General features: G+C 44.6%; 1 protein-coding gene across 1 annotated transcript in view; it reads right to left on the bottom strand.

The window, feature by feature from the left end:
* COPS5 (COP9 signalosome subunit 5) overlaps positions 1-22,881 on the bottom strand; it is a 302,319-nt gene that overhangs the window by 23,071 nt on the left and 256,367 nt on the right. The window contains exons 5-6 of the mRNA XM_085605500.1: positions 19,056-19,141; positions 9,761-9,872 (exon numbers count right to left, since the gene is read on the bottom strand). Of these exons, the coding sequence (XP_085461626.1) occupies positions 9,761-9,872; positions 19,056-19,141 (198 nt within the window). The remainder of the gene's footprint in view (positions 1-9,760; positions 9,873-19,055; positions 19,142-22,881) is intronic.

The raw sequence follows: 22,881 nt of genomic DNA, 5'->3' as shown, positions 1-22,881 counted from the left end.
CTATTAACAATGATGAATTATGCTTTCGAGTTGGATCCTTTTTAAAAATGGCGGTACGTATCCGCAATACCATGTATCCAGATTAATTTTTATCATCTGATATTTGTGAAACATTTGTACCTTTTTACTTGTACTATATCTTTTTAACTGTACTTTTATGGATATGTTGTTTTTATCCGAATAAAGTTCATATTGATTGATTGATTGAATAGGAGTGATGCATCCGTAAGAGCACAGTATAAGTAATGTGCCTGAGCGCAAGGTGTGCCTGTTTAAGAGCAGGGTGAACAGTGTGCCTGGATTAGGGCAGGGCTGGGAGTGTGCCTGAGTGAGTGCAACGTGAGTAAAGTGCCCGAGTTGCAGGCCATTCCTGTATATGTGCAGGGAGAGCTGTGACCATTGTGTGTGCAGTGTGAGGCCAATACTGGTGTGGGTTCAGGGAGAGGAGGTGCCTGTGCGAGTGCAGGGTGAGAGAAGTGCTTGTGATTTCAGGGTGAAGTATGGGCTTTTTCAGTCCAACAGGATGATGTATAATAAAACTGAGTTGAGGGTTTTAGTAGGTAGGAAGTGGTGGCGCCCTGCAAGTATGCGTGTAGTAAGTTTTGGTGAACATATGGGTATGGTGCTAAACAGGAAGGGGAGACCCTATATAACCCCTCAAAGTGTGTAGGAAAGACCCTACAACAAAACAGTACAACATAGTCCTGTGCACACATACAAGTTCAAATGCATAGATGCAACATAATACACAAGTGATACGTTCAGAGTGCTTAAGTAAAACTGGAAATTCTTTATTCTGTGAGAGAAACGCAACCAGCCAACATGTGTTTCGTCGGGGAAATGAAACCCACGACTCTTCAGGGCTGAATAAAGTTGCTTGAGCGAAGTGTATTCCCAAAACCGGCGTTTCTCTCACAACAGGATGATGTACCCTTGTGATTTCAGGGTAAGCAGCACGCCTCTTAGTGTAGGGTGAGTGGTGTGTTTGTACGAGAGGAGGATGAGTGGTGTACCTGAGAGATTGCAGCCCATAAACGCCAGATCCATTGCATTTTGGTAATAATGTCAAAGCTGAAAAACCACCACCACTAGATATGGGGTATTATCCACCTTAGGCTGCATAGCCCATAAATGACGACTAAATAGGACGTATGTCTGGACAATAGATTTACAGATTAAAGCATAGAGTAGGAGCACGTGACAAACTCCACTCGTTTCTGTGATATAATGTAGTTTGGTCACATTTCAGTAAATATTTAACAGGATATTTACAGTACTTGGAATACGTTAATGTACAGCAATTCAAAACCGCACCACACATATGTAGTTTTTTGAGGCACTCTAAATGAATGTTTAAGTATTTGGCAATTATATGCTTTTGAAGCCCTCATAATACAAAACACCCCACACAGACATGCTTACTTTGGACAGAAATGCTTTCTTCTAATACTTTTTGCAGTTTTATATAGCGTGAACTCGGCCCAAGGGTATTGCAGAGCTGCACATGAGCGCCAGATTACATTACACAGAGCCAGATTACTATTATGTTTTTCTTTAGGGACAGGGAAATTAAGCGATTTGCCCAGGATCACTAGATGATGAGATGCTGAGACTTGAACCTTGTTCCACAGATCAAAAGGCAGCTTTGGTCGTTTTCCGCCATGGTCTACCTTTCGCCTCATAAACAATTGGTGGTTGTTTGTATTGTATATGTGCAGTTTATCCTGGCCAGTTACCAAGATCTTGAAAAAAAGTACCAGCTTAAAGTTTTCACTCTCCTCCATTATGTTCACAACGCAGGGAGGAGCAGCAAGCAGTGAGGCAGGGCGAAAATGACAGGGCATGTTTGGCCATGTCATCCCTGTCATTTACAAGACAATACCTAATCTGTGCCTGCCTAGATGTCCTGGGGGTAGGTGGATGGCCAAATGGAATGGAGTAGTTCAGAGGTAATATCCAGGCTAAAAAAAGTAGAATGAGCCTCCCTGTGGTGTCCGTTTGCTTTTCTTGTCTTGCGTGGCAGCATTTTCATGAAGCAAGGCAGTTAAACAACTACCACAGGGGATATAGTTTCTTTTGTTTTTGCATCTGGTTTTATATAAAATTGCGGGCATGGTGGGAATCCATGGATTTTGCGGCAAAACGCTGGGGGTTCTGATGAGGGACTGAATTTGAGCCAAACAGAAGGACTGCAAACTGGTGATGTGCTGATCAGACAGTAAACTGTAGATACTTCCTGTGCGAGTGCAGAATTGGTATGTGAAAAAACTCATCATGCAGGTGGACATGCACCATCCAGTCTTCTGCTTCTGGTGCAAGTAACAACTGTGCTAGGGACTGCATTTTGAAGCGGTTCTTTCACAGGAACCATTCAGTCAGTCAGTCAGTCAAAGAACTTTATTCGGTTACTAAAAACCATAAAAGCAGTACAAAATACATAAAACAAGGTTAAAAATTCAATAAAACAGATTAAAAAGTGATTGCAAGTCCTAAATAAAAGAAGCGTATCAGAGATATAAGGAGTACCATATTTGCAAGTGTCAGGTTTGGTGGTTGATCTTTGTGGCCAGACTGATTTTCTTTTGTCTAGCGGCTGCTACCAAAAAACACGCTACACCATATGTGACCTGTACCGAGTTCAACATCTGTAAATATAATAGAGCCGGCCGTACCTGAACAAAACTTAAGTCTTTCAGGATAGGGAAAAGAAATTTTTTACGGGCCACCAAATAATGTTCACAAAGCATCACTAGGTGCAGAGTATCCTGTGTAGAGAAAGAATCGCAAGTGCAGGGTGGGGAATCTTCTGGGATGCCCCACTTTGTATACGAGCCAAGCACAAGGTGTATCAGGTTGAACCTGAACCTTATGAGTAGAAAACGATGATATGGTTTAGTAACATATTTTAAATAAGGTTCCATGGCCAAAGACGACGAAAGTTGGTAAAGTGATCTTACCATTGGTTTACAGAGCTCAACCGTTTCCCTCTCAGCTTCCAACATATTTCGAAAGTGCTGCTTGACCCACCTTACATCTTCTTTTTTAAGGTTCTGTGGAAAAGAGTACATATCCGGGCGTCCTAACCTAGCGCATGCCGCTCTAACATACGCTAGCCACGGTATGCTATCTGCTTTGTCCAAAGTCATGCAATCTTTGAGAATGCAGTGGTTCAATGTAATCTCCTCGTTTGTCCAAGTTTTAATCCAACATAACAGTGGGGACATTTTTAAGAGGTCAGTGACATAACCCAAGCCTGTTTCGTTATGTATTGAATATGTGGGGGATGATTTCAGGAGTGATAACAAGGCTCGTATAAAGTTGTTTTCTGCGATTTGAATGCCTGGGGCTGAAACGTAGCCCCATATGTCTGCCCCATATGATGCAATTGCCACACATTTGGCTCTATAAATACGAGTCATGGCTTCCATGGGTCTCGAACCCAGTCTTTTAGCAAAATGCATAAGAGCTGTGGTAGATCTGCTTACACCATTCTCCTTTAACTTTAGTTGGGCACCCCCAGTTCCTTTCTCATCAAAAGTGACTCCTAAATAACAAAAAAAGGGTACCCTCGAGATTGGAGAGTTGTTACAACTAAAGGCCCTAATCTTCATGTTTTTCCTCTGTGAGCCTGTAACCATAACATGGGATTTAGTAGTGTTGATCTTTAGGTCCAAGGCTTCCATGAAACCACCAAAATGATCTAATAATCTTTGCAGGCCCGTACCAGTCCGAGCTACAAGGACGGCATCGTCCGCGTATAGCAGTACCGGAATAGGTAACACCCCCATATGCGGTATGTCCAAGGTAGCTGAATTCAGGGATTTCCCCAAGGAATTAATATATAGTGTAAAGAGGAGAGGGGCCAGAATGCAGCCTTGTCTGACCCCTCTTCCTGACCTAAACTTCGCCGTACATCTTCCTTCCCTTGTAACCCTGACCGAGGCGGACAGATTTTGGTGGAGGTCGTGCAAAAAGTTAACCAAGGTGCTGTCCAAACCCAAGTCTCGCAAAATAATCCAAAGTTTTGAGCGATTTACCAAATCGAAAGCAGAAGATAAGTCCATAAATCCCAAATAAAGAAGCCCACCCTTCGCCACAGTGTATTTGCTAATAATAAGGTGAAGGTTTAAACATTGGTCCATGGTCCCTCTATGTGCTCTGAAACCGTACTGTAGATCCGATAGGGTCCCACTCTCCACTAGCCAATCCCCCATTCTTTGCAGAATAACTCTGCCCAGAATCTTAACGGCAGAGTCTAACAGGGAGATTGGTCTATAGCAGGCAGGGTCCCCCCTATTCCCTTTCTTGAAAATAGGCACGATAATAGAGGTAGACCAGGAGGAAGGAAAACCAGCTGCAGGTATCGCATTAAACACATTGGTTAGTATTTTTGACCAAAATTGCGGATACTGGATGTAGAGATCTGCGGGGACCCCATCCGGACCCGGGGCCTTGTGTTTACTTGTATCTTTAATCGCCCTCTCAACCTCAGTGATGTTAAACTTCAGGTGAGGTGTAGCATGGGTACTGACTGGTGGCGTTAATGCTGTGGATTCATAAATCTGTTTAAAGTGGCCTAGCCATCTTCCATCTTCGATCACACAGTCCATATCAGTTTTCCCATCCTCGGAAAAAAAAGGCTGGTTCACCAAGGCCCAAAACTTTTTGCTATCTCTCAGTACATCAATCGATAGTAAACTATCCCAAGCTTCCTCCTTAATTTGGTTTTTGCGATTAGTGACTGCAATTTTGTATTCCTTCCTTAGATTAGTCACTAAGGGCCTATCTCTGGGTTTATGTTTTAATGCTTTCAACAGGGCACTGTGTTTTAGCGAACAATCCTTGTTAAACCATTTAAAAATCTTCTTGTTCCTTAGAGCGCCTGGCCTTGGCTCCAAGTTCTTAGAGATCCTTGTACATATTTCCTCATACGCTGCCATAACATCAGAGCCAAGGGCAGTTGGATCTAGGCACACTGCCAAATTAGCCTCCGCCTCTTGGGCTAGTGTTTGGAAGAATTGCTCAGGGACAATCATCCCCCACTTAAGACGCCTTCCCTGGTCCTTAGTTGTCAAAACATTTGGAGCTGCCACACTTGTCAATCTACTAATCCGGAAACAGTCTAGGTCCAGCACTAGGAGGACAGGGTGATGATCACTGAAACTAGCAGTAACAACCCTATACTCACGTGCCTTTGACAGGACCCCGGATGATACAAAAATATAGTCTATGACAGTGTTGGCGTCTCTCCCTATAAATGTTGGGGGTCTGGGTTCATTTTTGCCCTGCTCAATTTCAAATAGATTTAAGTTCGCAAGAAAAGTCTCGAGGCACTCACCCTCGTTTGTGTGTTCAAAATGGGGAATGCCCTCGGTCGGTAAGCCCCCATATCTATCATTAAAACAGTCTCCCTCGCAGGGATGAATGTTAAAATCACCCAGGATTACCATCTCTGGGACGGAATTGCAATCTTGTCTATAGACTGACAGGAAATCTAACAAGGAGGTCAAATGCTCATTCGCATAAGAAACCTCCTTGGAATTATAAAAATTAATGAGCAAGAAAACTTTAGTGTCAGATAAAATCCACTCCACAACTAACGTGTTCATGGGTGCGGAATCTAATTTTTTAAAAACCCCCGCTAAGTTCAGAGAACATAGTGTGAGTAAGCCAACCTTTGCTCTCCCTCTCGCTCCTGGGACTGCTGGGGTTGAAAAACTACAGAAACCATCCAATGAGAAACTTCTAGTGGTATCCCATGTTTCTTGGATTGCCAAGACGTCATATTGTTTTACAAACCCTTGCCATATGGGGTCTAGAGCCTTTACATTTAAACCTGCCACGTTCCAGGTGAGAAATTTGCAATATGATGAATCTGCATTAGAAGGGGTAAGCGCACCCCGGCGATCACCCTCCACTGGGTCTTTATCAGGGGTATAAGAAAGGTTTAGTTTAATCGAGTCCTCCATAGCAACAGCCTTACTTGGTTGAGTAGGAATAATCTGGAAACTCCGACCAAATTCCGAGCTCTGTGTTTGTCAGTCAACCCAATCTGTGGTTGACAGGCATTCAAAACGATTGGCTATTGGAAAGTGCAAGGGATTATCTAGACCATTTGTAAACTGTTGGTAATGATAGGGTTGGCTGTAATGTAGACCAACAAAAGGGCCGCCTTAACGCGGTCTACCTCTTCTACTCCTTACCTGGTTCCATCCCGCATTCCACCCCTCCTCCCACCCATGGGGTTGTATCTCCCAGGGGGGATTGGAACTTTGTTTAAATTTACTGTCATGGGGTCCTTTTAACCAACTCCATCGATTGTCAGCTTGATTTTGTGGGAGATAAAAATAAGACAGAGGTCTAGCAACCACCGTGCTCGTCTGGAATCTAGGGGATCCACTACTACAAATGAACTCTACAACCTCAGTATTCTCGAAAGTGACCACTACACAGTCCCCTTGTAGGTTTTTTCTGTTGCCTCCCACCCACGGAGCTCTCTCAATCATTAAAATGTTGCACGGTATGTTTGGCGGGAGAGGATAATTTTTAGATAGCCAGTAACATACTTTATTTTTAAGGGCCTGATACGATTCAACTTCTGGCGAAGAGATTTCAGTGACACCAGTGAGAATAATCACGTAAGGGCAGGCATCAGGGGGAAGATGGATGTTTCTACGGGCCATGCCCTTGGCTCTGTCGGGTGCATCAAAATTTAGAGGCTGTGATAAGCGATCACTTAATGTAGCCTGAGCGGTTGAATTGCTCTTGGTTGTTGTCAGAGATTGATCTGTTTTCTGAGTTTGGTCAGTTCTGGGGGCCTTTATAGTGATGCCATCCTGGTTTATAGCGTTACTGGAATTCTTGGGGGTCATTTTTGTAGTCTCCAGTGATTTGTTAACAGCCACCGAAGGCTTATTGACCTTTTTAGCTGGAATAGTAACCTGGGCAATTCTGTTATTCAAGGTGAAACTAGGGGCGCTTATGTCCTTATGTATGTTTTTTAGGACAGTTTCCAGACAGCGTAATCTAGCCTCTAAGGGTTCCAGCAGTACTTTTAACATATTAAAAATAGTGGTATTACTCATGCTTGAACCATAGCCCTCCTGTAATGGAGATTTTACTGAGTTACCAGCTTCCCCGGTCAACTCCAGGATTTCCTCCAGGCTTTGATCAATAATAGTATCGTCAGGAAGGCTCAGGGGTAAGCCACTCTTAATAACATGCGGTCCCTCTGTGGAACTGGGTAAAGCTACTGGCAATTTATCCATGTTAGGGGGGGTTAGGGGGAATTCGAACCTTCTTTCCTTTATGAATAGATGGTTTATTGGTTTTTCGAATTTGCTTAGGGATAGCCCCTTCTGTCCGACCCCTTTCTTTTGTAACGGATATATTGTTAGAGGTATTTGACTCACTTTGTTGCACTCCACATTGTGATAGGAAATGAAGGTTAGGAGAAGCCTCCAGATCCTGTAAAGTGTTTAAAGCGTCAAGATCCCCAGTCTCTCCAGTGCTATGTACTAGGGCCTGTATATCTGTCCGAGAATCAGTGTTGGGTGTCTGTGCCTGTGCTATAAGGCCCAAGGAGGATCGTTTGGCCATGGCCAGGTCTTGGGACACTCTCCTATCCATTAATGTTATACCCTCGTCAATTAGCGCATGAGTGCGGGTGATAAAATCATCCAAGGTTCCGGTAAGTTTTTTAGCTCCTACAGCGGCCATACTTCTGGTTTCACGACAGTTCATGGCCTATAATCCTACCAGTAAAAGCACGGGGGAGCTAAGTACAACCAACTAGGGTTTATGGCCCAGTCCAGCCTCCTCTGGCCTCTGAGGGCCACAGAGGGCCCGCCCTTTGCCCGGGCTTCGCTCGGCGTCCCGCTCGCGTCCCGCTATGCGGAGAAGCGCTGTTCTTAAAGGTGACGTTGTGGCCGGGGGCGTGTCTTGCTGGGGGCGCGGCCGTGCACACCTGTGCAGCGCAGGGACTCCTGGTCTAGAGAGTCCCTGCAGCACGCGCCCTCTGATAACTCCCGCAGTTATTCCTTCCTCGTTCCGGGCACTCTCCGGCACCCCTGCAGCCTCGACCCCACGCCAAATGCCGCGCAGCGGCACCCGCGAAGCGGGTGCTGCAAGATGTTAACTGGCGATAATGCGGTCAATCCCTCCAGGGACACGGGGAGGCCACAAGGCGGATCGGCGTTCTCCCAGCTCACCCAGTCGGCAAGTGGCGGCGTCCAGGTAAAGTTTCCTGTGATTAAGGGTCCCACAGCACTTAGGGAATGTTCACAATTTGAAGCTTGGTCGGCCGGGGGCGTGTCTTGCTGGGGACGCGGCCGTGCACACCTGTGCAGCGCAGGGACTCCTGGTCTAGAGAGTCCCTGCAGCACGCGCCCTCTGGTACCTCCCGCAGTTATTCCGTCCTCGTTCCGGGCACTCTCCGGCACCCCTGCAGCCTCGACCCCACGCCAAATGCCGCACAGCGGCACCCGCGAAGCGGGTGCTGCAAGATGTTAACTGGCGATAATGCGGTCAATCCCTCCAGGGACACGGGGAGGCCACAAGGCGGATCGGCGTTCTCCCAGCTCACCCAGTCGGCAAGTGGCGGCGTCCAGGTAAAGTTTCCTGTGATTAAGGGTCCCACAGCACTGGAATGTTCACAATTTGAAGCTTGGTCGGCCGGGGGCGTGTCTTGCTGGGGGCGCGGCCGTGCACACCTGTGCAGCGCAGGGACTCCTGGTCTAGAGAGTCCCTGCAGCACGCGCCCTCTGGTACCTCCTGCAGTTATTCCGTCCTCGTTCCGGGCACTCTCCGGCACCCCTGCAGCCTCGACCCCACGCCAAATGCCGCGCAGCGGCACCCGCGAAGCGGGTGCTGCAAGATGTTAACTGGCGATAAGGCGGTCAATCCCTCCAGGGACACGGGGAGGCCACAAGGCGGATCGGCGTTCTCCCAGCTCACCCAGTCGGCAAGTGGCGGCGTCCAAGTTTCCATTCAAAACCCTTAGGTCTAGGATCAGACAGATGGCCACCCTTTTTCGGATCTAGGAATCACCTGGATCTGCACCCCTAGCCCTGCTCTTAATCTTGCACCAGCTCAACCACCTCTTTCTGTAGTAAGATCTCTGCCTCCTTCTCAAGGATTAGAAGATGGTCTGCTGGGGGGCAGGGGCTGCACAACGCTTTCCACAATCTGCAAGACCCATTGGTCTGAAGTGATGGCCTTCAATGCATGTGGAAAGGAACCCTGTGTTTTGATGAGAAAAGTAGCACTGTTTCCCTGCGATTGCTGGAGAAGAGGACGAAGAAGAGAGGGGAGGGAGAAGAAAGGAATAGTGTCTGAAGGTTCCTGATGCTAGTTTCGATGAGCAGAAAGCCTGGGCAACAAGGCTCTCTAGCGACAGACGACTGGAGAGAAATGCCAGACCATCGAGAGCTCCTTGCCGTCACTCGGTTGATTGCATAAATAGTGGGCTTCTCCCACACCGCAAGAATGGACTCTGTGAGACATTCATTGAAGAGTAATAGAGGTTATACTGCATTATTAAAGGAAAGAGCAATTATGCAAAACTGGTCTCTATTATATTCAAATATTAATTCATAAAGCTGCTACCACGAGATACAAATGTGAGGAGGAGAGTGGTCGATCAGAATACAGAGTACACTTCAAGAGGCCAATTCATTACAGACAGATAATAGAAATAACTACTTTCCATCCTAGAAATAACATTTAAATAAAAGCCACATCAATACTGCACAGTACTTACAGTGAGCAAGCTAGAGGAGCTGAGAGTGTTCACCCAGTACTTGTTCCACAGGAGCTCTAGCAACTTGCGATCCAAAGACGACTTGAAATATGTGACCTCTAAAGCATAATACCTAAAAAAAAAAAACCACAGAAACGTAGATGATAGGTCATCAATCATTTCATTGCTCGAGGGGAAAAGGTCAGTGATAACTGATCGGGTAGAAAAAGGAGGGATTTTCCTATTTTATTTGCACAATACACGCTTTTCAGCCAAGCAGGACTGCTCAGTCTCAGGGAGTACCTGCGTCCATGCAGCCGACACCGCTACATTAATGATACGCACGTTCAACTTACTGTCGTTACGGGATTTTTAGAATGTTCTTAAAATATCCACATTCATTGCCCATGGTTCATGTTATTTAAGCGTCTCTAAACTACGGAAGCGAATAAATTAAGAGCACCACAAGATCAAACGCTATACACTAATATTTTAAGATGATAGGTGGAGGCACACAGAGAGTAAACTGGAGACTGGAAGAATCCTCAACTAATTTTAATGATTGCATTATCTCACATTGCTATAAGGTCATCCAATTTCTCAATCACAATTTACTAGATGCAATAAGGGTTCAATCAACGGAGGACAACTTCTAAAATGCAAATAGAATCTTAAGTATAGATGTTGTTTACTCAGGGTAAAGTAGCAGACTATTACAAAAGTATATTAGTGTTACTAGTACTGGTAGGTAGAAAGGTGAGGGCATTGAAAAGAACTCACAATTATTGCAAGTAGCAGTTATTTTGACGAACTCTCCTTTTTTCTACAACAATGTGGGAGTTATTAGACTACGACATTTTGCTTGTATATAATTTCCGCACTGCCACTTTCCATGATTGTAACACAATCTCTGATCATAGGCTATTTGCATGCCAGATACTTACAGCAAACTGTTTCAAGTTGGTCTGCTAACCAAGTTCCCGTACTGCACTGAGAGGATCACAGACTTGTCCCAATTGACTTTCAGACAGACACCCTTCCAAAGATGCTATTGTCTTCAACAATCAATGACCTGTTTATCTTGGCCAGTACAAGAAGAGAAGCAGACTGCCTACCACCCAAAATCTTTCACCAGCACATTCCATTCCATTGGATCCTTTACACCAGCAGCACTATGGCAGGGGTGAACAAATAACATGGATATGAGCAGCTCTGTCGGGTGCCCCTCTAGTTGTGGAAAGGGAGGGTCAAGCTACATTCAGTTTCAGCCTAGTTATTAGTAGCTTATATAAGATTCTGACATACCGGGGTGAGGAGGGGTAAAGTTAATCAGTTCCTCTTCAGAAGGGTCTGAAAGAGGTATTCCCAAACAAGAAAGTTGAATGTCACTCTCAAAATCAACTTGCAACAATGCACCTGGTCCGGAAAGGTCATGAGCTCTTGCCAGGGGATTCTGAAGACGCATAAGGTTGTATATGGTTGCATGGTCAGGCATTAAAACATTTTGATTGGGTTAAAGCAAAGAGCTGACCATCCTTATTAACTCATTTGTAGGAGCATTAGTAATTAATAAGCAAAATTGCATACAGAAGGTACATTGTTCAGATGGCAGACCTGCCCTGAGTTTCATAAGAAAATCGCTACCACATGAACACCTCGGAAGACTTCTGCATTTGACATGGGGAAAACACTGAGCAAGGGCGAATTCAAGTGAGTAACAGGCTTGAAGAAATGTGATTCTTATACGGAAGAACATCACTTGTGCTTCTCTGGAGGGGTTCTATGTGAGGAGAACTGAATGAGAAGTGCACAGAACTAGAAGAAATTAAGTCCTCTTCTTTGCAGTATGTGGTTGCTCAAGATGGTGTCAGCTGGGCGAGCACAGGGCAGAAACTAAGTTGGCAGAAAGGGAGCACCTGGTCTTTGGATGCCTGGGTGGTGGTCCTTTTAGCACTGCAAGTACTGAAAAAGGGAAAGGCTCATGGGTAACAGTTAACTCTTAAAGGTGGGCATCTCAGCTATAAATGGGTGAAGACGGCAACTCCGAAAATCTTCCTCGAGGTGGAAGAAAAGTGGGGGAACCAGCAACCAGGTCACCAAGCAACAGAAGGCAACAATACTGCAGGTGACACCTGGCAAAAAGATAAGAATGAAGGGAGCATAAGGTTGGTTTCCTGCAACACAGTGATGGACCTGAAGAATAGGGTACAGACTGCCAAACCGAAAAAGGGTATTCTACCACATTATCAAATTTAATACCCTGCAACAATACAGACTATCACTGTAAAAATCAAGAAAAGAGTGCATGTCTGGGTACTTTTAACACCTTGGAGATAGGCAGCACCAAACCAAAGGTCGTCAAGAAGGGCCAAACTAAAGTTCAACTGACCAGTACATTAGAGAAGGCAAGTAGGATGTGAGGGAAATAAGGGGTGAAAGACTTGGAGGAACAAATGGAGATCTGGAAAGAGAAAATAAGGAATTAAAGACCAGATTGTTAAAAGTAGTCTGTTTGGGAACTCCTGAAGGCAAATGGAAGCCTTTCAACCAATGCAGACACAAACAATATGATACATCCAAAAGTGAATTATAGCCCTAACTTACTCTACAAGAGTGAAAGGGGAAAACCCCTGCCACCTTTTTATTCCCAGTGGCTAATACAGTCACTAGACCTAGACAGCAGTGAAGCTTAAAGGACGTGTTGATGTCTACTGGAATCAAAAGAGGACAGAAGACAATTGCAGTAATGACAGCAGTGGCCCACCTTGCTTTTCAGCATGCCTGAAATTGGATAAAGTGAACTGATATAGTGGAGGCAATTAGATGACAAAAAGTGGAGTGAAGATATATGGCACTGTATTCTCTTATACTCTGATCTGGTCCTGAAAACATCATGGAGACGGGTAGCCCTGAATATTATTAAAAAGATATACTTTGCCAACAGGAGGAGGAGGGCATCCTCTGGCCAAACAAGCCATGTTATCACCGGGGAGGGCAAAGAAATGTTTTGGGAGGTAAAAAACCTGAGGCTCTCCTGAAGTCTTTCTATAATTAACTGATATCAGCACAACAAAAGTATTTTCAAGCTATGGACCCTCTGAATTTTTGGGTTATGCAATTCTGAGTCGTGAAAGAAGAACTGATATTTACACCCACTTTTCCGCAGGATCTCATTATCCTTTTTTGCACACATCACCATTGTGCAACACAGTGCCACTATATTATTCAGCTGCACATTGAGGAGGTAGCAGACAATCTCAATTTACCTAATATTTACGTAATATTTACACTGTAGGTCTGAGCTCTCAAAACCTAGTCCTTAAAAAACACAGACCATGAAAAGAGCAGGGTCTGTTTCATAGGGCCCCTCTATACCCCCTTCCCATTTTTGAACAGCTCTGGCTGCATCTAGTAGGAGATTTGAACAAAAGTCCATGGCACAATAAATCTATGGCTTATGTGATTATTTCCTTTTGAAAACTCTGCAATTATTCATGGCTGCTCACCACCCGGAATTCAGGGAACAGAAAAATCCTAGGCTGCGTTAGTCACTCTGCAGAGTCTGGTGGCTCTGTGGACTAACGCATCCATTCCAGGTATTGACCAACAAGGCTAAAGGTTTTGACTAATGATTATGCTTCGTTACTTCAAGTCATTTCCCTTTTAGCTTACACATATCAATCATGTAAAAGTGATTACACATGACTGATATGAAATGCACATTTGTCATTTTTTCTTTCGCATGTGATAGTCAAGCCAGCTCACATATATTCACCGTATTTAGTCTGCAGTTCTAAATGAATATTAAGCTGTGAACAAAGCTTTTCATTTGTTGTTCTTGTTCACAGAACACAGTCTCACAGAATGAAAATCAACAATTAAAAGGAAACAGCCTGGTGCTCTTTTACTGATCTAGAAAGATTCAATGACTACTAATTAAGGTTATATATGCTCAGCACAGAGCGTGAGGGGTTCGAGTGGGGATTCCGTATCAGGTGACAGACCACGTAGACCCTGCTGCATTGCCCAGATCCTTTGCGAAGGGTACCAAGAGGCACTCAGCCTTCACTTGCTGAGCTTAGCAACCTTGTCTTTGAGGACAGACTAGAATAACAGACCTTGCTATTATTCGGAACATAAGGACTTCTTATTTAAAAAAAGGCATGCAGGTGTGACCCATCTGAAACTCAAATGAGGCTTTTTTTTGGTGCCAAGTTTATCTTACTAAGTAAACAAATAAGAATGTGATCGTTATAATACACTGCCAATATGACGTGCAATTGCTTGCTGCTCCCGCTTGCAGCAAACATTGCGGTTAATAATCTGTTTTAATTTATTTGAGTAGGAATTCACATTGTGTGCTCTAGAATAATACTTTGATTTAAAAAAACAAATCTTCATAATGTATGCATGGGTTCCTAGTTAACTTCAGTGTGCTCTTCATTATTTGAAGAGGGTTTGGAGTTCCACTAACTAGACCTGTAATTTCTTATAAGATTGATTGTTACCATAAACATTTCATTCAAACATTGCTCAGCAGGTTGCAGTCCAACTGTTTTTCTGTCTCGTGTTGGTACATTGACTAAGTTGATGACAGAAAACAGAGTTCCTGGTTGTGTTTGAGAATCTATAAAATTGATCATTTGGCGCTCAGCGGCCAGGCACAAAATTTTCTAAATCCTGGAGTACTTTATGTTGGGACACTCAATAAACCAAGTATTAGAGTTAGCAGTGACGTCCCGTAGTAAATTAGGTACACCGTCAGTTTATGTAGGTACTTAATATTTGTTGAAGGTTTGTCAGGTGCTTGACTTACAACAGATTATTCCACATTTTGAATTCTGTAGTTTGAAGCTCATGTTTGTTGAAGGGTTTGTTAAAAATGGTGCAACTTCCTGTTCCAATAGGAGAAATGTTCAGAGCACCAGTCATACAGCATCTCCTTGTTAGGGGTGTCCCTAAAACAGCAGGTGGGGTATCATTTGTAGTAAATGCACATGCTGCATGCCCTTTTGAAATGGTTTACTCATGGGTGGAGTTCAATGATGCAGTTCCCAATACTGGAAACGTTCTTTCATACAGACCTGCAACACTGCCAATCAATTATGAACCCTTTTGCGACTTAGAAGCCCCATTGGGATATCAAGAACGCCGTCCATGATTTGGTGGTCAATTACCCCATGTTGTGTAAACATCAGAATGGGTCTCTAAAGCAACAAAGAGGCCACCAGGCCGTATTGGCAGGGTATCCTCCATACACTGACACAGCAAATTTAAAACTCGCAGAAGCAAGACAGTTACTACCTCAGATCATTGCTATTTACAACTTTGACAGTATACATTACAAAGGATCGCTAAGGCAGCAGGTGCTCCTGGACTTGCACAACTTCTTTCTCCAGAAATCAATAAAACGAGAATCGCTTAGTTGGGAACCAATATACATCCTTTATCTGTCTATAGCACCAAAAGATCTCAAGTGGGGTTAACAAGCGCATCACAAATACAACCAATATTTTAAATGATAATGTTCTACTGTCTCTTTTGAACTGCAACTACAGTTCACATGGCGAAGTTAATAGATAATAGAAAATTCCTTATCCCGGCCATCGAACAGCTACAATCTGTCATGACTATCCTGCCACAAGGTGTGGGCATGGGTTGCCACAGACAGGACCCATTCATAATACACATATAGAAGACTCGGGCACGCTTTCCTGCTGTGGGTTAGCAACAAACATTTAAGGATTTCTGCATGCAAAATGTGCTTTACATTGTAAAATCCAATATAGATTTTATTGAGTTTTGTTCTTGTGTAATTCTCTTGCAATACGCACAACGTAAAATGAACAAAACCATGACATACGAATGAATCACTCATTTGGTATGTATCTTCTAAGGTGAGGAGGCTAAAGGTTTACAGCTGAACAATGGGGAAAAAGGTCGAGCCATTCTAAAATGGTCTCCTAGTGCAGTAGAGCAGGTTCTTGGTACACTGCAGGCAGCATGAGGGTAGGACAGCAAAATCAGGTTTTAGGCCAGGCTACTTTTGAGTGGCTGTGTTAGCTTGAACTTTAGCCCTTTGAGCTATAAGGGGCTTGAGATGTAGTTTCAATATTTCTTTTTTTTATTATATTACGATCCCTGTTCGGGGCCCTTGGTTTCTCCAACCTCACCATCAAGCTGCACGCAGCAACTCCTACTTTCTGGAGGGTCAATATGCATGCTCTGGGGTAGGAGGTGGACTCTTTCTCCTTGCAGCTATTCGTTTGATCATCTGCAAAATAACACAGCCTCATCCAGATTGTGAAGGACATTACAAAAAAGGAATAGCCGAGCCAAAAAAGCAGGCTAAGTAGAAATTAAATTCAAGTCAAATGATACTTGTGAATCTAGGATTTGATGAAAAATGGCTAAAGGATACTAGGATTATGTACTGGAAACTGTTGCAATATGTAGGTTGTAACCGCTCAGAAGGTGAGATTTAAAAAAAAAAAAAAAAGCATTGAACGTGGCTTCTCTAGTCAACAATTGATAACATTTCCAAAAGGCTAAATAGCACATGCAATGAGGGGGAAACAGAGGGCAGGACAAGGTTTGGCCTGATTTTGAATTGTAGGAAAGTGCTATATAATAAGGAATACAGAATAGGCCACATGATCACACTGATCCACAAGTGATGCTCGGAGTAGCAAAACAATTTCGGCATGACATGTTAGGACAGGAATGTCCCTTTTAAATGGCTTTAGTGAAAATGCACCTATGTCCCATACTCAGCTTGTCACAAGTTAAAATAGTTGCTGCATCTTTCTTATGTTGTCCGCGGCGAACATGATAATCATGGTTATTTACAGTGGGTCACCAGTGTAATAGCACAAAACTAAAAGAGGGGCTCCGAGGTCTACTCAGGTAATGTGACTTGCCTCTCGGTGGGCTGAGAGACGGAGAGTCGAGGAAGCATTGATGACAGTGGAAAGAACAAGGCTTTTTGCCTCTTTCACCTACAGGGGAGAGATGCACAATGGCCTTGCCTAAAAGTCGGCCTGAGTCTCCATTCGCACCGTCCATATGGAACGTGAAGTAGAGAACGTGCGCAGTTGCAAGCAGAGTTGGGTGAGTGCTGAGCCTGTGTGTATGTGGGATCAAGTGAGCATGGGCATGAATCCAATTTGGAACACTGTATGTGAACGGTTGTCGGGATGGAGGAAAAGGTGGACCTGCTCAGACACATTTGTGATTGGGGAGAATACCCTGAAATATTTGTATGCTTCACCTTTGATGTGACCCAGATCCCAGTGAATAGGGAAGGGACACAATCATTTGAGTGCACAGGAATATCTAGTCCATTATGCTTCCCTTAGAGGCACTGCTGCAGATTATTTTGTGTACAGGCTGTGCAGAATAGACCTCTTCCACTACATACCATTATTTAAAATTGCCTGTCAAGGCACATCGAGGTCCACCCCACAACCATGGGATGCCAGCACCCCAAAAACCGGAGCAGAGAGGGGCTGCTGGAGTTCACATTTGTGTCTGCTACAGAGCCTAATCACTTATTAGGAACCCAGGAGACTGATGCCAAGATTCTCTTGAACAAGGATGGGGACCCAGTTATGCGTCCGAGAGATATCTGGCTCCTGGGCTGGGGATCCCTCACTGCTTGCATTCCTTCAGCTTGTGAACAAACCAGGAAATTTTAGCATTCTGCTTGAAGTCCTGTTTGGAAGAGCCTGGAGGAAAGCAGCCGACTTGCTGACGGGAAAATGGTAGTGGAGTTAGCCTTGCAGAAGACCGCTGCATAGAAGAGGAATTTACAGCCCAAGGGATAGAGAAGAGGAGCAACGCAGAAGCGATTAAATGATCGACCATAAGAACACTACATGTTGCCGGTCAGCTGCCCAGAGTTTTGGTAAGCCCCTTTCATCCTAGACCTCTAATGTGCCACCTGGGTGCCCACCTCACTTGGATTTCAAACTCTGCTCAGTTCCCCCTTCTGGCTTCATGATGTTTTGGTGGGCAAACCAGGGAACAAACTGTCTGATGTCGAGCAGCCCCACTGAGAACTGTGGCTGCACAGTGATCAACCAAGTGAACACTGAACTGAGCAAGTATTGCAGACAACCGCATCAGTAACGTGGCCAAATTCAATCAATGCTGTGGCCTGATGATTTAATTGCACAAGCAGATGGTTCAACTATAAGCCCCCAGTAAACTCCCACCAACCACAGAACAATCAACTTAAACACCACTCTTGTAGCCGATGGGTCACTAGTATACCTGTGGTGGAATTTTCGGTACAGTTTTGGAAGGGGGTTTGTTTGGCCCAAGAGGACAGGATGGCTCAAACGACCAACAGGGACCAAGGGAGTGTGGCAGCTACAATGGAAACATGCCTGTCTGCACCGCACCTGCGTGCTAGCTCCCCCAAAGTGTGCTGCACTGGAGATAAAAAAGAACACACACACAAACACACACACACACACAAACACTCACAAAAAACAAACACTCACAAAAAACAAACGCTCACAAAAAACAAACGCTCACAAAAAACAAACGCTCACAAAAAACAAACGCTCACAAAAAACAAACACAAAAAACAAACACAAAAAACAAACACACAAAAAACAAACACACAAAAAACAAACACACAAAAAACAAACACACAAAAAACAAACACACACACACACAGCTTGAACACAGAGCAGACTCTGATAAGAAGGACTTAAGGACACTATCCTTCAGGGCTGTGAGATTCACAAGAATGACAGAAGTCAGAGATAGTGAGTTATGGGCATTAGGAAAACCACAACAAATCACCCTACTTCTTATCACTGCACCTGAATATTCCACATTCCCATTGCACTGTTTCTCATGAGTAGTATTGTGTTGGGAGTAGAGCTAAAAAATACTTATCTAAAGATATATTGATGCACATTCATTTATTTTGTGTTCTTGTACGTGTGCTAGTTTAGAGTCTGAAGCCCACACCCCCTCCAAAAAAAAGCCTTATACTGCCGTCTTCACTTCCATGAGGGTCAAATGCTAAAGAATTATACTTAGTAATCACTTTTGAGCTCATTACTAAGGTGCTCAGAAACCAAAGGTGAAAGGTTACCAATGATGCAGTTGGTTGCCAATAATCCCTGAATGCCCTGGGACCTCACCTGCTCTGAAAACACTTCACTGTCTTTACCACACCTGGATGTTGTTGCCTTGAGCCCTCTCATTAATCGTACCCATAATTGCAAGAATCAGCATAAAGTCATTATTTGAATGTGCTACGTTGCAGGTATTGAGTATATCACAATAAAATACTCACTGTTTACAGTGAACACCGAAGTCTTCTATCTTATTTAATGGGATAGTCTGGTATTCCGATGGACCTTCATCTGGAGGCTTGTACCCCTAAAATTTAAAATAAAATACATTTTGGCATCACAGAAAGGAATAATATGGCAAAGCAAAAGTAATTTAAACACCACAATTATGAGCAAAACCAAAATAGAAAAGAAGGAATTGCCTATTACTGGCTGCACCCTAATGAGCAAAACAATGACATTGATCAAATACACAAATAAGATCAAAGTAAATAGCCATAAGTAGAAATTAAAGTAATGAATCACAAAGAGAGGCAACCTAATGAGCCCTAAAACAGAGCACGTGCATGACCATTACATTTTTGCACAAATGGCAAGCCACAACAGGAAAATCGGATGTTGTTGTTGGTGAGAAGGTATATCAATGTCTAGGTGAAGAATCTAAGAACACATCGCACCCTATGCAGTAATCTAACTCTGAAATTCCATGTGTGTTACTATCACATTTATTCCCCGCACAAATGTAGGCAGGTAATACATGGTTGAAGTTGAACATGACAAAGCTTTAATATTCCATGTAAGTGTATTTGGAATGGGGAAAATGTGATGTTACCACATTATCTCCCATTCTGAGGTGCGAAAATCATTTACCAGATGTGACATTAATAGCTTAAATTCTTATAGGCATTGTAAAGAGACATTTGTTGAGTCAAGTCAACTGCAGAGAGAGTTGTTGAGCACACTATTCTAAACAAAGGCATTTTCAAGTAGGCTGCCACAGAGTTTACTCCCATCACCTGTATTCTTCTGCACGTTTATAAGTGGAATGGCAGAAAAGTGGAAATGTAAACCAAGCCAATAACTGAATCCATCAGACTGGTCTGGAAAAAGGAGGCTTGGATTTGGGAAATAAGACGTGATCATTTAGGTACGATGCCAAGTGCAAGGCCAAGAGCCAGGTCTACAGAAATGCTGCAGCACAACAGCGGGTGGGAGGGGGATAGTTTTACAGATTACTAAACAAGACTATTTCGTTCATCCTATCTGAGAACATCAAAGCTGGTGAATAACGTGACAAGACCTTGGAAAGTGCATACAAATGTTAGGTTGCACAGGAATAGTAATACGCCGACAATCTAGGCCTTTTTAGGTCTCACTACAGACATCTATGCCCATTTGGCAAAACGTCCCGTTTCTACTACACACACCCAAACATCCCCAACCACACAACACAACAAAATGCACATCATATAACAGACAACATTCAGAAAGGAAACTCAGATTATCTATTCAGCATTGGCATGGTCAGGTAAGCTATCATCATTCACTGGCTTGATGGATTGTCGGTCACATTGGTGCCCAAAGCATATCGCAGAAGCTTACAGCAACAGGCATTGGCAGAGCCAGAAGGTCTCCCATGAATTGCATGCATGTGTCAAGATGCATGACGAGGCATTGCTAGCAATCTTGTATTAAAAGTTGTATTTAACAAAACCCATTCCAAGATGGCTACTAATGTGATGCGTCATGACACGTTGGGATGCATGTATGTGCATGCATTGTGATGCAGATGGTCATTTTAATTAATCCTTCCACCAATGTGGGTAAAAAACGGTAAATTAAAATATATAAAAGAAGAACGCTAAACATGGGCAAAGCCAGGGCTGGACTGGTACAGAAAATAGGCCTGAGCACCAAAATAAAAGCAGCCCACGTAAATAAATTAGACCACTAAAAAACATGACCAATGTTTGCAAACTGGGCAGTTTTGAACATATGCGAAATAACGCGGTCGTTGTAACGACCGCGTTGTAATGGCATGCGTTGTTTGGCATGCAAAGTAAATGCTGTTTACCATATAGACAGGCTCTGTAAATATTTAGCATGGGATGGGTGGCTGCATAGATTACAGCTTGCTGCAGGCAATGTGTTAGACCTGTCAGCCCTTTGGCAGTTCCCTCCTCATTTTATAATTCTTTTTATGTCCCTTTTCACCTTCTCATTTTTTTGTCTACTAAACTTTTTGGGTGTAGACGTAGAGGCTCTGGGCGCCCCATTCTCACTAATTGAGGGTGAGGTGCAAGGTGTCTCACTAAAATGGAAGAGGGGATTTAGTGTTGTCACAAAATGGTGGATTAAACTGTCACCCTAGGACCTGGGCCATAGACTATCATGAGGGGTTCCGGAACCTTCTGGACCACTCTGGTCAGTCAGGGCCCAGGTTATAAATAGGGGTGAGGTAGGTCGGCCATTTTGGGGTTGCTAGGTGGGCTGTGAGGTAGACAGGAGTAAGGCATCTGAGTGGGGAGGTGGCTGCGCTAGAGAGGGAAATTGATAGTTCTGAGGTTCTGCGATCCTTCCCTCCTCAGCCGATACCACCCTCGACCTTTTGACCTGTCCCTGTCCCCGGCCACTGTCTGAGGTCACCTTTACCCAGGACGCTCCTACTTAATCAGGACCTCTGAAGAGAGTCAGGGAAGCGAGACCCCCTCCTGGACTATCACTCCTACATCCTGGTAGACCCCTGGGATACTGGACTCCAGAACTATCGACTGATCATCCTCCTGACAGAGAGGAAGGAGACTTGGCTGTAGTCCCCAGGAGTTGGCTTATCAATGTGACCGCCTGGGTGTGCAGATCGCCTGTTTAACTTTGACCCCCCCCCCCCCCCCCGTCACGAACCTTAGTTGGGAACACTCACTGCCGCGGACCCGGATCTAGAAGTGTCCCTGAAGTCTCTGGGGGCCTTGTGGGGAGATCTGGGGCTCTAGTGTGCCAGTTGCCGGCCAGCGACGCAGCCGGGAGTGTGAGGAGGCTGCGCTGAGGAAACGGGGGCTGTGTCGAGCTCTGAAGCGGCCGGACTAGTGTCACGTGACGGGGTTTTGGAGCGCCGCCCCCGCCGCTCCTGGATGAGTGAGGAAGCCGCGCCCCCCCGAGAGCCGCGCTGCTCCTGGCGGCGTCGGGTGCGCCTCTAGTCGAAGCGGAGGCTCGAAGTACTGGTGTCGGGGGTGTGAGGACAACGAAGAGCTGAGGACAACCTCCCCCCGGCGCTGAACTCCGCCAGAGACCGTTACTGAGGTGAGGCCGACGGACTGGGAGGGGAAGCGCTGTGGAGCGGGGCCTTGGCTCACTTGGGAGCCTGCAAGTCGCAAAGATCCCGGGGAGGCGGGCGGAAGAAAAAGGTCCCTGGTTTCGCCCTCCCTGAGGAGAACCCCCTTGAATGTCGGGTTTCAGTAGAAATTAGCCAGGAACTCGGCCCCTGCCTCCGTGAAGCACCCCGTGAAGCACCCCGTGAGGAGGAAGCCAGGCATAGTGTAAGCTGGGCCTCCTGGGGGTAACTTTCAACAAGAGGACAAGAACTGACAGCCTGCATAAGACTATCCCTGGTACATCAGAGTAAAGAGCGTAGTGCATCCAACTGTTTCCGAGCGCATTGGGGGATGTGAGAATAGCGCTGGGGGTGCCCTTATCGTGTATACCCTGGAGGAAACTTGCTAGAGTAACAATCTGGTCCCAAAGACCTTGTAGGATCTTGAAATAGCTGTAATGTACTCATCTGCCTTGAAGATTGTACAGAATATATAACCATTTGATTGCCAGTGGGATGTACATGATAAACGTGGTACTGTAATTGGGGCTGGAATTTAAGGCGCTGGGTTACATTATCCTGTGTTGATGAATTATCTGCCAATCTGATGTTGACTAGTATTACCATTTAGAACATAATGCAATGTTGTGAAACTGGAATGTAGAGGATAAAAACCAAATTGATTCATTTGGAAAGGGAAGATAAACTTTTCTACCTTTTTTCTAAAAAAAGTACAGTGT

Source organism: Triturus cristatus, chromosome 5_1 (assembly GCF_964204655.1).
Source record: "Triturus cristatus chromosome 5_1, aTriCri1.1, whole genome shotgun sequence".
In the NCBI taxonomy this organism is placed as follows: Eukaryota; Metazoa; Chordata; class Amphibia; order Caudata; family Salamandridae; genus Triturus; species Triturus cristatus.
This window is presented reverse-complemented; position numbering and strand designations above follow the sequence as displayed.